General features: G+C 36.3%; 1 protein-coding gene across 1 annotated transcript in view; it reads right to left on the bottom strand.

Moving 5' to 3' along the window:
* grm5b (glutamate receptor, metabotropic 5b) overlaps nucleotides 1–14,901 on the bottom strand; it is a 51,743-nt gene that overhangs the window by 19,381 nt on the left and 17,461 nt on the right. Inside the window, exon 3 of the mRNA XM_042771591.1 lies at nucleotides 11,800–12,049. Coding sequence (XP_042627525.1) covers nucleotides 11,800–12,049 — 250 coding nt within the window. The remainder of the gene's footprint in view (nucleotides 1–11,799; nucleotides 12,050–14,901) is intronic.

The following is a 14,901-nucleotide window of genomic DNA, read 5'->3' as shown; positions in this document are numbered from 1 at the left end:
CTAAATATATTAGCACAAACACACACACACACACACAATACAAAGTCTTCATTTTATTGATAAAACCAGGAGTAAAACCAAAAGCAATCAATCTTTGCTATAATTGATCAGAGACAGAGAGCAGCTCATGCCGCTGTCACATCCCAAGGTGAAGGATTAAACAAGCGCTGACCAACAACACAGTTCGTCATGCAAACACACTCTCGCCTGGAACAAGTGCTGCATAGCGGAGATAACTGAACCGTGACCGTACACAAACAGTAGCAGAATGTGTCCGGCCGTCATCAGAGGGGCACAAATGCCATTTCAGTGCCAACTTCCTCTCTCCGCCAAACCCTTTCTGTCCCCGGAGCCATTATAGCTTCCCACAATGCTCTCTGACAAACCAGCCTTCCGAAGAACTGTTATTCGCAGCGGATTATTGACTCCTGAGATCTGTGAACTAATGAATCGCGCACAATAACACCACGGGTGTGTTTAAAGAATGTAAACAGGCAGGGTCAGTTCTGAGTTCATGCCGAATGCAGAACGCACTCGCTTCAGCTCGGATCGTTAATCACAGCTCCGTCAGGTTTTCCCGAAGGGAGGAAGCTTTAATCTCCTCGTGCTTCTCCATTCAGCGCTGAATCTGAACTTTTCAGCAGCCGAAAACTGAAAATCTCTCAGTCTCTCAGCATCTTCCTGCAGACATCACTGTCTCACCGTCTCCATCAGAACAAGCCCGTCTCCGTGGAGACGAGGAGACAGATCGCCATGGCGATAGAACTATCATTGTTTAATAAATCTGACAGCAACTTTTGGAAGAGACAAGGTCAGTTTTACAGAGAGAAACATTTGCTATTTTTCGACTTCATCTCTCTTTCTCTTGTGGAGCGCCTCATACAGGTCACACCTGCGCTTTCTGCATCTGAGAGAGTGATTGTTTGTGTGTTTAAAGCTGAGCATAATGTCAGTCTTTATTAATGCATTGGGAATGTTTGAGCAGGTGTTTAAAAATGAGACAAGCCTCATCAATCAAACTCCTATCACTGCAGAAACATTAATACACACACACACACACACACAGATATATTATAATATATTATATAGTATTTTCACATCGATATCACCTTTAAATTTAGTAAAATGTAATAAGTTTATTACAATTAAAAGCAAATTACACATACACACACACACACACTCATACAGTCCATTGCATTGCAAAATATATATAGTAATACACTCATAATCATATAGATATATATATATATATATATATATATATATATATATATATATAAATATTCATATTATCCATATTATTATTCAATTTTGGTCCAATGAGATTTCAGTGTGGGCGGAGCTACTCTGTGCACCACAACAGAACTAAAAAAGCAAGTGACTATGAAACATTCCTGCCGTTTTTCCATTGTAACCATAGTTTCAACTAAATCACCGTAATTAATACAGTTATTGCTCATGTGAAATTAGAATAAATTAGCATGACATCACCTTCCAAAAGTGAAAAAATTTAACAGTAATTTTGTTTGTTGGAAAACAGCAAGTTACCAATGTTTTACAATATTAACAATAATTAATAACTAGTATTTAGCAGAAGAAATGCTTACTATGGCACTGGCATTTACATTACATTTACATGCATTCCTTTAGAAGATGCTTTTATGCAAAGCGACTTACAAATGAGGAACCTATCAAGCAATTTGTCACAAAAGGTCCAAATCAATTCCTTTAGAAGGGTCAATTCAAAATCAAAAGGTAATTTATAATTAAGCGAAAGGTACAAAAGACGGTTCTATAGAGAATATAACCACGGGTAATAGACGGGAAGAGCAACAGCACAATGGTTACTTCAAATTTTCATTAAATATTATTTTAGGATTGACCAACCAGCATCCAGAGCTGAAACTATCTGTTTTTATGACACAGAGTGAACTGAAGAATTTCTTTCACAAAGACTAAACTCAAAATTGTAAGACACACAGATACTTTATTTTTTTTCAGATACTTAATTTTTGACTGAGTTGTAAGAATCTAGTGAAAGAGCTGAAAATGTGTGTGTGTGTTATGAAAGGCTCTTTACAACAGACCTCTCACACTTCATACAAGCGCCACACATGTGGGCGTCTGCTCTTCAACATGCAGACCTCAAAAAGCCTCTGTGTGAGTGGGCGTAAATAAAGAGCTTCCTGTTCGCCGCGGTGGGATTAAATATCTTACATTTATTAATAAATGCAGATAAGCATCATCTACCTGTAAACATGATTGACTCCTTTACCCCCGTGTTTGGTTCGAGTATGTATTTATTGGGTTTGTGTTTTTTCACTATCTGTTTATTTCCATCGGTGCCGTCAGGAAAGGAAATGAACAGGCAGACGGACACGGTCTGGACTCATTTATTTGCGAAGGATCATATCTATCCTTGCTTTCACACAGCTGCGCCCCAAAATCTCATCCACTGCTCCACGAGAAAGACCATTATAGAAAACACTCACTCTCTGCTTCGCTCTCAATAGGCAAGAAAAACAACAAACGAGATCTTGTTAAATCTTGAATGTCTTTCAAGTAGCGAGATCAAATGGAGAGCAAATTAAGATTTTACATAAGTCTCCTGCATCTCACTAAACTCACGTGTGGCTCCGCTTGGTTTTCAGAAGAGGAACGACTAGTGGTTAACTAATATATAGCCAAGGGAGACATATTGGCCGATATTTGGCAATTTTTATTTATTGGCATCAGCCGGTAAGTTTTCTGTTCAGCTACATCTCAAGTGTGGAACTCCTAGCATTTCAGAACAGAAACAATTAGTGGATGACCGATATATAGCCGATATATCGGCCGATATATGGTGATTTTATCAGCAACAGCCGGTAAGTTTTTCAGTTTGGCCACACCTTATGTGAGGCTTCTCTAGAGTTTCAGAAAATAAACAATTAGTGATTAACTGATATATAGTCAAGGCCAATTTATCGGCCGATATTTAGCAATTTTTATTTATCGACATTGGCCGATAAGTTTTGCCATTTGGCCACATTTCACGTGTGGCTCCTCTAATGTTTCAGAAGAGAAAAAAAAACAGTGGTTGACTGATATATAGCCGATATATTGGCCGACATTTTGAAATTTATATTTACTGGCAATGACCAATAAGTTTTTCTGTTCTGGCTGATGTGTCTGAAGTGGGACTTTTATTTTGACAACGCTGAGAATACCAGTGTCTGAGCACCTACTCATCATATTCCATTTCTGTTAAATTTCAAAGAAACAAAGAAAATCGTTCAGGTTAGGAACAAAATGATGACAGAATTTTCATTATCAACTTTAAAGGTGCAGTGTTAAATTTTTCAGCATCAAAATACTGTGTCAGATCCCCAATGAATATGAAGAGAGAGCTGTAAGTAAGTCAATGTTGTAACACTGTGTGGCTTTAAATGTCCCTCTAGGTCTTTCTCAGAAATGCTCTCTCTCAGTACGGCAGCATTACACATCTCAAATCAATACTGATCAATACTATTTAATAATATAATATATAATCAATAAATTATATTTTCCAAAATATTTAAACGGAAAACTGTTATTTTAAATTGTAATATTTCACAATATTACTGTATTTTTGATCAAATAAATGCAGCCTTGATGAGCAGAAGAGACTTAAATCACATTAAAAATGTCCCAAAAGTCCCAAACTTTTGAACGCCAGAGTATATGAATATTATAGACTCAAGATTGGAATCGAACCTGAGTGCTTCGCTAGTGTTGCTGCCATGACAACAAGAAAAACACGCCAAGGTTTTACAGCAAACATGTGCTGATCAGCATGAGGTGACGGAACTCAGAGGACGTTAAAGAAATCACACACACACACAGACGGGTCACAGGAGGACAGCGTCAGCGTGTGCCAGCGTCTCTCCATCAGATCTGTCTCTCCGCTCTGACAGTTACGACCTCCAAATGAATTGTGTTGTGACTGTTCAGCCCAGATCAGACCAGATCTCCTCTCATCTCCTCTCTGCTCTCCTGTCATGTGTAAAATGTTGTGATGGCTGTAGATGAAGTGACGTCTTCAGATGGGCTGATAATTGGGTGCCAAATGACAGAAACAGGCATAGAGAGAAAGCAAGAGGATAACATCAACATGAAACAACATTTGCAACCCATTTTACTTCCTAATGCTTACGTTTCTTTTTTAAATGAATCATTATTCACGTTTTTTGCTGTGACAGTTATTAGGAGGAATCATGATTGGCAAGGTTTTAGGCTAACTGAAAATATTTTTCCAAATTATAAATGACATTTTCCCAGGTCAGAAATGTAAAATTTTAGTCCTTGTAGTAATATAGACCAATAAGACCAGAAACATGTATTAAGAAGTTAAATTGGGTCCATTTTAATCTCATGATGGCTTTGAAGGACAGAGTAAATGCAGCATGAAAGGTTTTGCGGTAAACAGGGTTTGTGAAAGTGTCAGAAGAGATGAAAAGTAAATAGTGAACTAGAGATTTCTGTGGTCTTTCCATTCGTTTACGTCAGGCCATGATGGGGGATCGTCAAGCATTCAGAGAGAGAGAGCTGAAAATAGAGCGCAATTACTACAGCCAGTCAAAACACTGGCCACAGCTGTCCTTCACACAGCACACATGCTAAAACAACACTGAACATACCGACCGGGAGCTTAGATAACCTCACGATCGTCACAAAACACAGGTTTTCAGTCAAATGATTTGAGTTTCTGAGTCTTTCATTTTAGCAACCAAGCAGCAAGCTGGTAACAAGCTATCAGCCAAAAATGAAAATCTTTCTCACCATCTTCATCCAAAAACTTTATTTTTTTAATGTGTATTCAAATTTCCATATTATTTTTTTTTTATGACTTAAACTAATACAACATCTTTCAAACCTCATGCGTTTAATTAAGTCTTAGGATGAATGGATGCCTTCAGGATACACTAAGACTGCACAATTTGGGGCAAAAATCAAACTGTGATTTTTCTAATAAATAAAATAAAAAAATTACAAAAAAAAACATTAAGAAATATTGATATTGTAATATTTTATTGAAAAACAAAAAAATAATATTTAAGAAAAATAATGTAGTAATAATCATTTTATTTGACATTACAACTATAAAAAAAAAAATACTAATATTCTTAATTTCTTCATTTATTTTGACTGAAAACTGCAGGGAACGTATAATGTTAATAAGTGGACTTCTTTTCCAGTGCTTTCAGAGGCATTTTTTTGAACTTGACAGCCCTAGACCACATTCACTTTCATTGTTTAAAATTGAGCTGTGTGAGCATTCAGCTAAACATCTCATTTTATATTCCACAGAAGAAAGAAAGAAAGTTTGGAATGACAATAAATGATAGAATTTCATTTTTGGTGAACTATCCCTTTAAATATGGTTTTAGTTTTGTAGCATATTTGAGTTATACTCTCACTCACTGTTCATCTTTTTATTTTTGGTCTTGAAAAACGTCAGGCTAAGTGGTATGTGTGTGTGTTTTAGGCTTGCTGCAGATCAGAACCATGAGGTTGAGGTCTAATGCTGTTGCTGTCTGCATAACAGTCCAATAATAGTCTATATATCTCAATAGAGCATTTCCTGTGTTAAATATCACTGCCCAAAACAAACACACACACACATACACACACACACACACACACACACACACACACACACACACACACACACACACACACAAACACACACAGTGAACTCTGACAGGACAGAAAAACAGACACATTCACATCAAGACTGATGGATACACACACACATACACATTGTTAAGTTTGTCAGACAGAATACCAGAGGGTGCTGGCAATCATAGGACAGCTTAAAACAAACACACACACACACACACACACACACACACACAAGTGACCCACAGGGTTTCTCACATTGAAATGTTTCTGTCACTTTGATTGGCAGGTCAGGAAACTTTTGAGACTGTGGAAACTCAAACAATCACTCAACACTTTCAGACGTTTTCTCTCTCTGTATCCTTCCATTACAGCCTTACACAAACACCTTAAACACCTTATTCAACGGTAAAACTGTACTCTCTCTCATTTAAAGCATTAGGAAGTCTGACTCATTTAAATGAATCAGCAAATGATTCGGTTCAAAAACTGATTCTCAGAATTTTAGGTATCAGTGTTATTAAACAAACCTTTTTTGTTAATTGTATTAAATACATGAAATCCTTGCACAAACATTTAAATTAAAAACTGAACTGCAATAAAATGTTCAGGATAAAGTACTAAAATGATTAAAACTAAACAAACTAAATAACTAATTAACTAAAAAAAGATAAATAAAAAAACACTAAAACTAATTAAAATGACAAAATGACAAAATAAAATAAAAATAAAAGCTACAAGTATAATACTATGTAAATAACACAGACCTATCTATCTATCTGTCTGTCTATACAGTATGTATATATTACATTTTTATTTCATAATTTTTTATGAAATATTATTAACACCCTAATTGAGTTCATTCAAAAATCCACACTTTCCAATATATATATATATATAAATTATATAATTTATCATTTATCTCAATTAGGGAATTTTATATATAATGTAAAATCTTACATAATATTTTATGTAATTTTTTTTGCTGTTAGGTTGTGTAGTTAATGTTAGATTACGAGGAGCATGAGAAGCAGCTTCACCAACACTGATTAAACACCAACCAGAGGCGAACATAAAACGTGTTTCTCTTTGTTTCCAGGTTTACTCTAGACTCTAGAAACCATGGAGCAGCTCTGAGCAGCTGTACCTGTGTCTGTGAAAGTTTGCGGTAGTTCATCAGCGAGAATCCTGGAGGCAGAACGAGATATTCATGGTAATTCCAGAGGCCTGACTTTAAACTCTCTCTCAGCCTGTTCACATCCCTCTCTGAGTAAATCTGAGGCTGGCGGAAGGCGGTGGTGTTGGTATGGGTGACAATTCTGTTGCTATGGCAACAAGCCGTGGAAGGGTATTGGTTCTGATTTCGTTCCATCTCCAGCTCAGAGTGCAGCACGGACGGGGAAACGGAAAAGAATAGTTCTGTCAACCGCGCCAAACACATATACACACACACACACACACACACACTTGGAGCGTCATTAATCAGTTGGCACTTGGTCTGTGGGGTAAAAGCTGCAAGCAGGACAGGGCTAATGCATGGGCCGTAGAGATCACTGTTGTGAGAGTTCAGTGAGACGGGTCCATTAACGCTGACACGCGGGTGTCTCACATACAGTTTCATCTCTGTAAACCCTACAAGACGCTTGCGGCGGGAATGAGGAGAGGGCAGATGTGCGAGCCGCTCGTGATGGGCTGGTGTGTGCTAGTTCCTCCAGCAAGAGCGTAAGAGGATCTGGGATATTCCTACTGTCGCACGTTTGTAATCCTACAAGCCCCATCCACGAAACCACATTGGTCGTGCCAAACCTGTGTGGAATGGCACATGACAAACTATGAGCAATTAAACCAATATAAAGTGTGCATTTTCTGTGCCGACAGCAGCACCAAACAGAATAGTACAAATTACTATATTTTTAAATTTTTTACAGGAAAGAAAAGTGTCTCCACAATGCTAAGGTGTTTTGAGTGGTTGCTAGGGCACTGCTGTGGTATCCTACGTGGTTGCTAGGACATTGTTACGGTATTTTGGGTGGTTGCTAGGGCATTGCTATGGTTGCGTGAATGTGTTACCAGTTCTGGGCAGTTTCTAGGCCATTAGTAAGGACATCTGGATGGTTGCTAAGGTATTGCTAGGCTTTACTAAAGTGGTCAGGTTGGTTTCTACGGCATTGCTAAGGTGTTCTGGATGGCTGTATTGGGTTTTTTATGGTGTTTTGGTTGGTTGTTATGGTGTTCTGGATGGCTGCAAGGATGTTGTTTAGGTATTTAGCACTTTTTACAATACACACTGATTCAAAGCTGCACCATAGTAATAAACAAGATGGAATTCTAGTTGGTTGCTAGGGTCTTCTGGGTGGTCGCTAGGACATTGCAAGTCAAGTCAAATGACATCAGACTATATAGTGCTTTATACATTATATACTGATTCAAAGAGGCTTTACAGTAATAATACAGTGTTCTGGGTGGTTGCTAGGGCATTTCTAATGTGTTCTGGGTGGTTGCTAGGGCGTAGCTAAGGTGTTTTCGATGTTGCTAGGGCTTTACTAAGTCAAGTCAAATGACATTTGACTATATAATGCTTTATACAATACATATTGATTCAAAGCAGTTTCACAGTAATAATACAGTGTTCTGGGTGGTTGCTAGGGCATTACTAAGGTGTTCTAATTGGTTGCTAGGGCGTTTCTAAGTAAAGTGAAATCACATTAATTTATATTGCACTTAATACCATACATACTGATTCAAAGCAGTTTCACAGTAATAAATAAGAAGGTGCTCTGGTTAGTTGTTAGAACGTTACTAAGGTGTTCTCGATGGCTGCTACATGATTCCTTACAAAACCTCCCTCAAGTCTCTGTGATGTTCTGATGACTAAATTTACTAAGGCATTCTTGGTGGTTGCTAGGGTGTTGTTTTTCTTTTCTCTGGCTAATTTGAACAAAAACATTAGCGCAAACACATCTGCGCTGCCTGCTCTGTCATTCCCTTGCTCTGGCCCAGAATTCTTTGCTTTCCTTCTCTCTCGTCTCTTAAATATTCCTCTCACACTCTCGGCTCTGCCGGGAGGAAGAGGAGGATGACGAAGACTTGACAGCTCCTCCGCATGGAACACAGACCACCGCACAAACATCCCATCCTGCCTGAGAGGGAGGCAGACAGGAAACGCATCATAAACACTGTCAGGGCTTTTAATGATCATGAAGTTTGCTCTATTTGCTTGCAGTTTCTGGATTGTCGCGTGTCTGACCTGAAAGCTGGACTGCCGCGTTCTGCACACAAATACGGCCACAGCTTCTCCAGCGACAAACTCTAATCAGATTGTCTGGCTTCACGCAATTTCCGGGAGTCGGGAAGCACCGATTTCTATCAGTCCGCCAGGAAACAAAGTCATGTTTATGAGTTCCCAATGTCATAATGAATGCTTCTGTGAAAGAACTGGGATTTGACGAGGTGCAACAAATCTGAGAAAGATACTGACTGTAATAAAAGAAGCAGCCATATATATGGCTTTTACTTTTATTACAGTCGGTATCTTTTACAGTCCTGCAAGGGCCTCAAATTTAGGCCCTAGTCTGGCCCGTGGCCGACAGCTTATCAGAATTTCCGGCCTGACCTTGTCTTTTTTTCCCCTTCTCCCTAATCAGCTTATATTACTGTTAAGCTATTAAAATAGTTCAGTTTTGTATATAATAGCAAAGTGGTTTTATTTTGTTTAATTTTTTATTAAGTTAATTTAGAAAAACATTTGGAGCATGTTTTTTTTTGTTAAATATAAGTTTTACTTTTTTTTAAGTAATGACCAAGCGGCCAGTGTCAGACAGTGAGCCTATGTTTGATCAATTTAGCCTTCTCACATCATCACGACTTGCCTAAAATAAAATCTATAGATATAAAACAGTTCAAGCATATAACAATGTTTAAACGTTAAACCTAGATAAATGTGCGCTTTATCCAATAGTTTGTGTAGAGACGCTTTGCAGGACATGGAGGTGCCAGAGCGATCACTTGCATTTTTTTCAGTGCATACGCCGTCATTTTTGCTCATAAAGGTAAGAGTAATCATTCGTAACTGCAAAGGGTCTACTTTCAACAAAACGTTGCGCTTTTATAAAATAAAGAAAACAAACATGATGCGCTTTCTGCCGTCTCGTCTTTAACAGGCGTACAAAAATAAATCGAAACTCAGCGAAAACTAGAGCATTACAAAGGTGTTCTGGGTGATTGCTAGAGTGTTGCTAAGGTGTTCATGGTTGTTGTTAAGGTGTTGTGGCTGGATGCAAGTGTGGTGGTATGGTGTTCTGTGTGGTTTCTAGGGTGTTAATAAGGTGTTCTGGGTAGTTGTCATGGCGTTACTATTCTGACTAGTTGCTAAGGTGTTACAAATTTGTTCTGGTTGGTTGCAAGGGTGTTGCTAAGGTGTTCTGGGTTGTTGCTAGGGTGTTGTAGGAGGTTGCTAAGATGTTACTAAGGTATTTTGGCTGGTTACAAGGGCGTGCTAATGTATTCAATGTGATTGCTGCGCATTAATAAGGCATTTTGGGTTGTTGCAGGTGTTGCTAAGGTATTCTGGCTGGTTGCTAGTTAGTTACTAAGGTGTTCTGGCTAGTTTCAAGGGCATTACTAAGGTGTTCTGGCAAGTTGCAAGGATGTTACTAAGGTGTTCTACCTGGTTGCTAGGGCAGTCCTAAGGTGTTCTGGGTGGTTGGTGTGGTGTTGCTGAGGTATTTTGAGGAGTAGCTTGGGTATTACCAATGTTTGCTAGGGTGTTATGAAATGAAAACAAAGCTATGAGATGCACATTCTTTCAATAGTGTTGACTGAACCAAATAGCTTTATTAAATTGGACGTGGCCCAAGTATTTTTAAGGGATAGTTCACATAAAAATGACAAATATGTCATAATTTATGTTACACACACACACACACACACACAAGATGCACACAGAAGATGAAAAAAAAATCTTAATGACTTAAATTTCAGTCTGTTCCTCACAGAAAGTGCATGCACAAGCTTTAAGGGCCACTTTAATTTCTGTCTACACATGCTGAGTTGTTTTGCGGTCATCCATCGACTCTTGTTGTATTTCCACTTCAGACAGAAGGAAGCACTCCATCTGACCTGAGACTGAAGCAGTAAATGCGGTACTAACCGTGCCTGAGAGGGTCTTACAGCGGCCATCAGAGACATTCAGACTGCAAGAGAGGAGACGCGTGTGTGTGTGTGTAAGTGAACTCTTAAAAATAAAGGTATTTTATTGGCATTGATCGTTCCATAAAGAGCCTTTAACATCCATGGAATCTTTTCAATCCACAAAAGGTTCTTTATAGTAGAAAAATGTTCTCTTTATATTTGTTCCTAAGAACTGATCTCTGCAAGGTTCCTTGAGGAACCATAAATGGTTCTTCTATGCCCTTTTAGAGACTTTATTTTTAAGATGCACAAAACCCTAAATTATGAAACATACCTGCAATGATGATGCTGATGAAGATAATGTAATGATGACGATGATGGTTAAGAAGATGACAATGAGGATGATGATGATGATGAAAACTTTCTGTTGGTTCTCATCCTTACTAAGCAGCTGATGCTGAAAAAGTCACACAGATTTCATAACAGTAGTCCATACAGTTAAAATCATAAAAAAACTTGAAATAAAAAATTAACTGAAATAAAATAAACTACCAAAAAAAACAATAAATAAATAGACTTATTTCAGCTAGTTGCCAAGGCAACATTTTTTCATCTACATTTAGTTTTTTTTTTTTTACATAATTTATTAAACTAATTTATTACAACTTTTTTTTAGTTGTAGTTTTTTTTTTAAATATGTCTTTATGGTTTTGTATTAATACTTATTCAAGTTTTAGTTATTTTAGCACATCAGATTAAACTAAATAAAAATGAGAAATGTTGTCAATTAGATGAAATAAAAGTGGTTATATTTTATATTAGTTAAGATTTATTTTATATCAAGAAACAAATATGTTTTTATAGTTGTAATTTTAGTTAACTATAGTAACCCTCTCTCACACACACTTCTCATTTTTAATTTGGTCTTCAAGTAGATGGGATGGTTCTACAAATTAAATCTCCAGTCGAAGGTCAAGGAAAATCGCACTCAGTTTCTCCATGTTTTTCAACATTCATTCCTCCACTGACCTGCCGACCAACAGGAAATCTCCGACGAGGTTTTGTCGTCTCATGGCCATCAGGATGTTTCGTACGGTCATGCCCTCGCAGAAACACGCCACCACGCGAGCTTTGGGCAGATACTTGCGCAGTTTGACCAGCAGACGGTCGAAGCTCTGCTCACCGGCGTTACTCCAGATTTTATCCGAGTGAGCGATACAAATCCCTTCCTTTCCTGCCATCTCTTTAAACGCCTCCATCCCACTCTCACCATAGTTCCCTGGAAAAATAAAAACAAATAGATATGAATATTCAATTAACTTAAGAAATCAGTCATGAGTCATAGTATTATATTCAGAATGTTTGACACACTTTTGATACTCCAAATAATCTAATATATATATATATATATATGTATAACAATTTTCTAAGGAATACACTGGGGAAAAAAATTGGAGTAGAAACAATTTTCGCTTAGAAATTGCACAGATAATTAACCCTAACCAACCAACCCATAAATTCAGAGAAAAATGGATTAATTCATAAAAATTATTGTTACTTGCAAAAATATATATATATATATTTTTTGACAGAATACACAGTTGCTTTTGAACTGCTTTTAATAGAGAAAGATGATTTTCAATACTTATGTGTGAACACTGAAAAAATGGCTTTGAAACTATTTTTATTTAAAAATTGCTAGTAACAGTAACATTAAATTATACACAATTATACACAAAAAGATACTAAAAAATCGAGTGAAACTTGTTTCTACATCATTTTTCATTGTAGTTATTAAAATGATAATAGACTACTTTAGTTTTTATGTAAGGTTAAATATAATAATACAATCTAAAAAAATGATTTTTCAAAGTTGTTACTGGAGCACGTTTTACATGAAAATACTATTTCAGTCTTTCTACTTCAAATTTCACATTTAATTCATTGTGTTACTTGACATTTCTTTGTAATTCTTTGTAAAATTTACTAGCAATTTTTAAATAAAAATCGTTTCAATGTAAATCCTACATAATTTTTTTCAGTGTATAGAACAACTCAAACAAAATTTAGAAAAAATATATTTTATAACAATCTTTTTTTTCACACTTTTAGAGCAGATTTCATCTGTTTGCACAGAACATGGTGTTACAGTGTGAAATACCGACATTATATCAGATTACAGCTGTATGGATTAAATATAGTTTGCTGAGACAATATTGACTCTCTTTCAGTGTCGGTCTCGCTTTGTCTCATGTAGAACTTGAGGACGGAGAGGTGTAAACTAGGTAATTAATCTCACACACATAATATACACAGAGATCAACCACTCACACTCATATCAACACATAAATGAAGCTGTGAAAGTGTCAGATGTGTGGGAGAATTGAGGTTCCTCAGAAAGGTTTCATCAGGTTCTGGTCCTGGTTGTTGTGGGTACATGTAAAGTCTTGTAATTAGTCTCACAGTGAGAGTAGCAGACACGAACAGATGGCACACACACACACACACACACACACACCGTTGACATAAACACGCAATCAGTCTCCGTTCATAAAGAGAACACCAGCCTTCACTTCCTGTCAAAGATCATTGAACAGAGATCATTTTCAAAGCAAATATACATTTGATTAAACTAATGATCTCTATTTGCTGAGGACCCATAATGTCCTTCAGGACCATAAGAGAGAGCTAAAATAAAATAAAATAAAATAAATAAAATAAAATAAAATAAAATAAAATAAAATAAAATAAAATAAAATAAAATAAAATAAAATAAAATAAAATAAAATTAAATTAAATTTACTTATAATTTAGTAAAATATTTTATAATATAGTACAATTATTTTTATAAGTGTATGAATTACTTTAATTCTTAATGGTGAAAAATTCCTCCAGGACCATAACAGGGAGCCTAAAATAAAATAAATTTGTTTAATATAAAATGAATTAATGTTAGATTTGATTGTGTTTATTCACACAAGTTAAAATAAAATAAAATAAAATAAAATAAAATAAAATAAAATAAAATAAAACAAAACAAAATAAAATAAAAAATACTTATAATGTAGTAAAATAGTTTATAATATAGTACAATTACTTTTATAAGTGTATGAATTACTTTAATTCTTAATGGTGAAAAATTATATTAAATATCTTAAATAAATTATCTACCAATGCAGTACATTTACTTTCATTTACTTTCAAACTATTGTTAAATCTGTAAACTTAAACAATGTCCATATTGCCTTAAATGTTCCACTAATTATTTATTCTAAAAAGACACAAATTAAAGTGCAATTTGAATCTGAAAAATGTATGCAATTATCACAACTCGGGTCATTTGATTTTGAGAGAATTTCATTAGAAATATTTGAACTCGTATATATATTTTGATTGAATATTCTGGTATCTTAACAAATCCAAGCAGTTTAGATTTCTACAGACAAATATGAGTCTTTTTCTGCAAAAAACCAGAGGAGTAGAAGAGTTCAATAAAAGTGTCCATTTAATCTCACCGCTGTCTAGGAGAAACGATAGAGATCTCATTAGTGATTTCCTAAAGGGAACGGATGGCTAAACACCTTCTAATTTATAAACCACACACACACACATCTCCACCTCAAAGTGCTGCACTCGCTCGGCTGGAATGTGGATAAATATTACAGCAGAAAATCGAACATCTGAACGTCAAACGCTGAGCTGCCCTTTACAACCCGAGCAGAAATACGTCAGATTTCAGAGAGTGTGTGCGTTAGTGGAAGAGCGAGGTAACAGTTGTGTTACCTGAGTGAGTGTTGACATGGATGTGTTGTAGTGTGTTTCTCTGTAATTACAGCAGACTGGAGCTGAAGAGAGATGCTATCAGTACTGTGTGTCTCTCTCTCTCTTTCTCTGGCTGCGCTTCAGCTCTCTGGACTGAATTGTTGCAATAGTTGAAAGAATGTGTAGGTCTTCATTCATTCCTCTGGATTTAAAGGGACAGTTCACCTAAAAATTTAAATTCTGTTATCATTTACTCACTCTCAAGTTGTTCGCAAACTCATACGACTAACTTTATGGAGCACAAAATGAGATGTTTTGAAGAATGTTCATGCTGCTCTTGTCAATACAAAATAGTGAATCGGTGGAGAT

The sequence above is a fragment of the Cyprinus carpio genome, chromosome A15 (genome assembly GCF_018340385.1).
Source record: "Cyprinus carpio isolate SPL01 chromosome A15, ASM1834038v1, whole genome shotgun sequence".
Lineage (NCBI taxonomy): Eukaryota > Metazoa > Chordata > Actinopteri > Cypriniformes > Cyprinidae > Cyprinus > Cyprinus carpio.
Note: the sequence above shows the minus strand (reverse complement) of the source record. Positions and strands in the feature narration are given on the sequence as shown.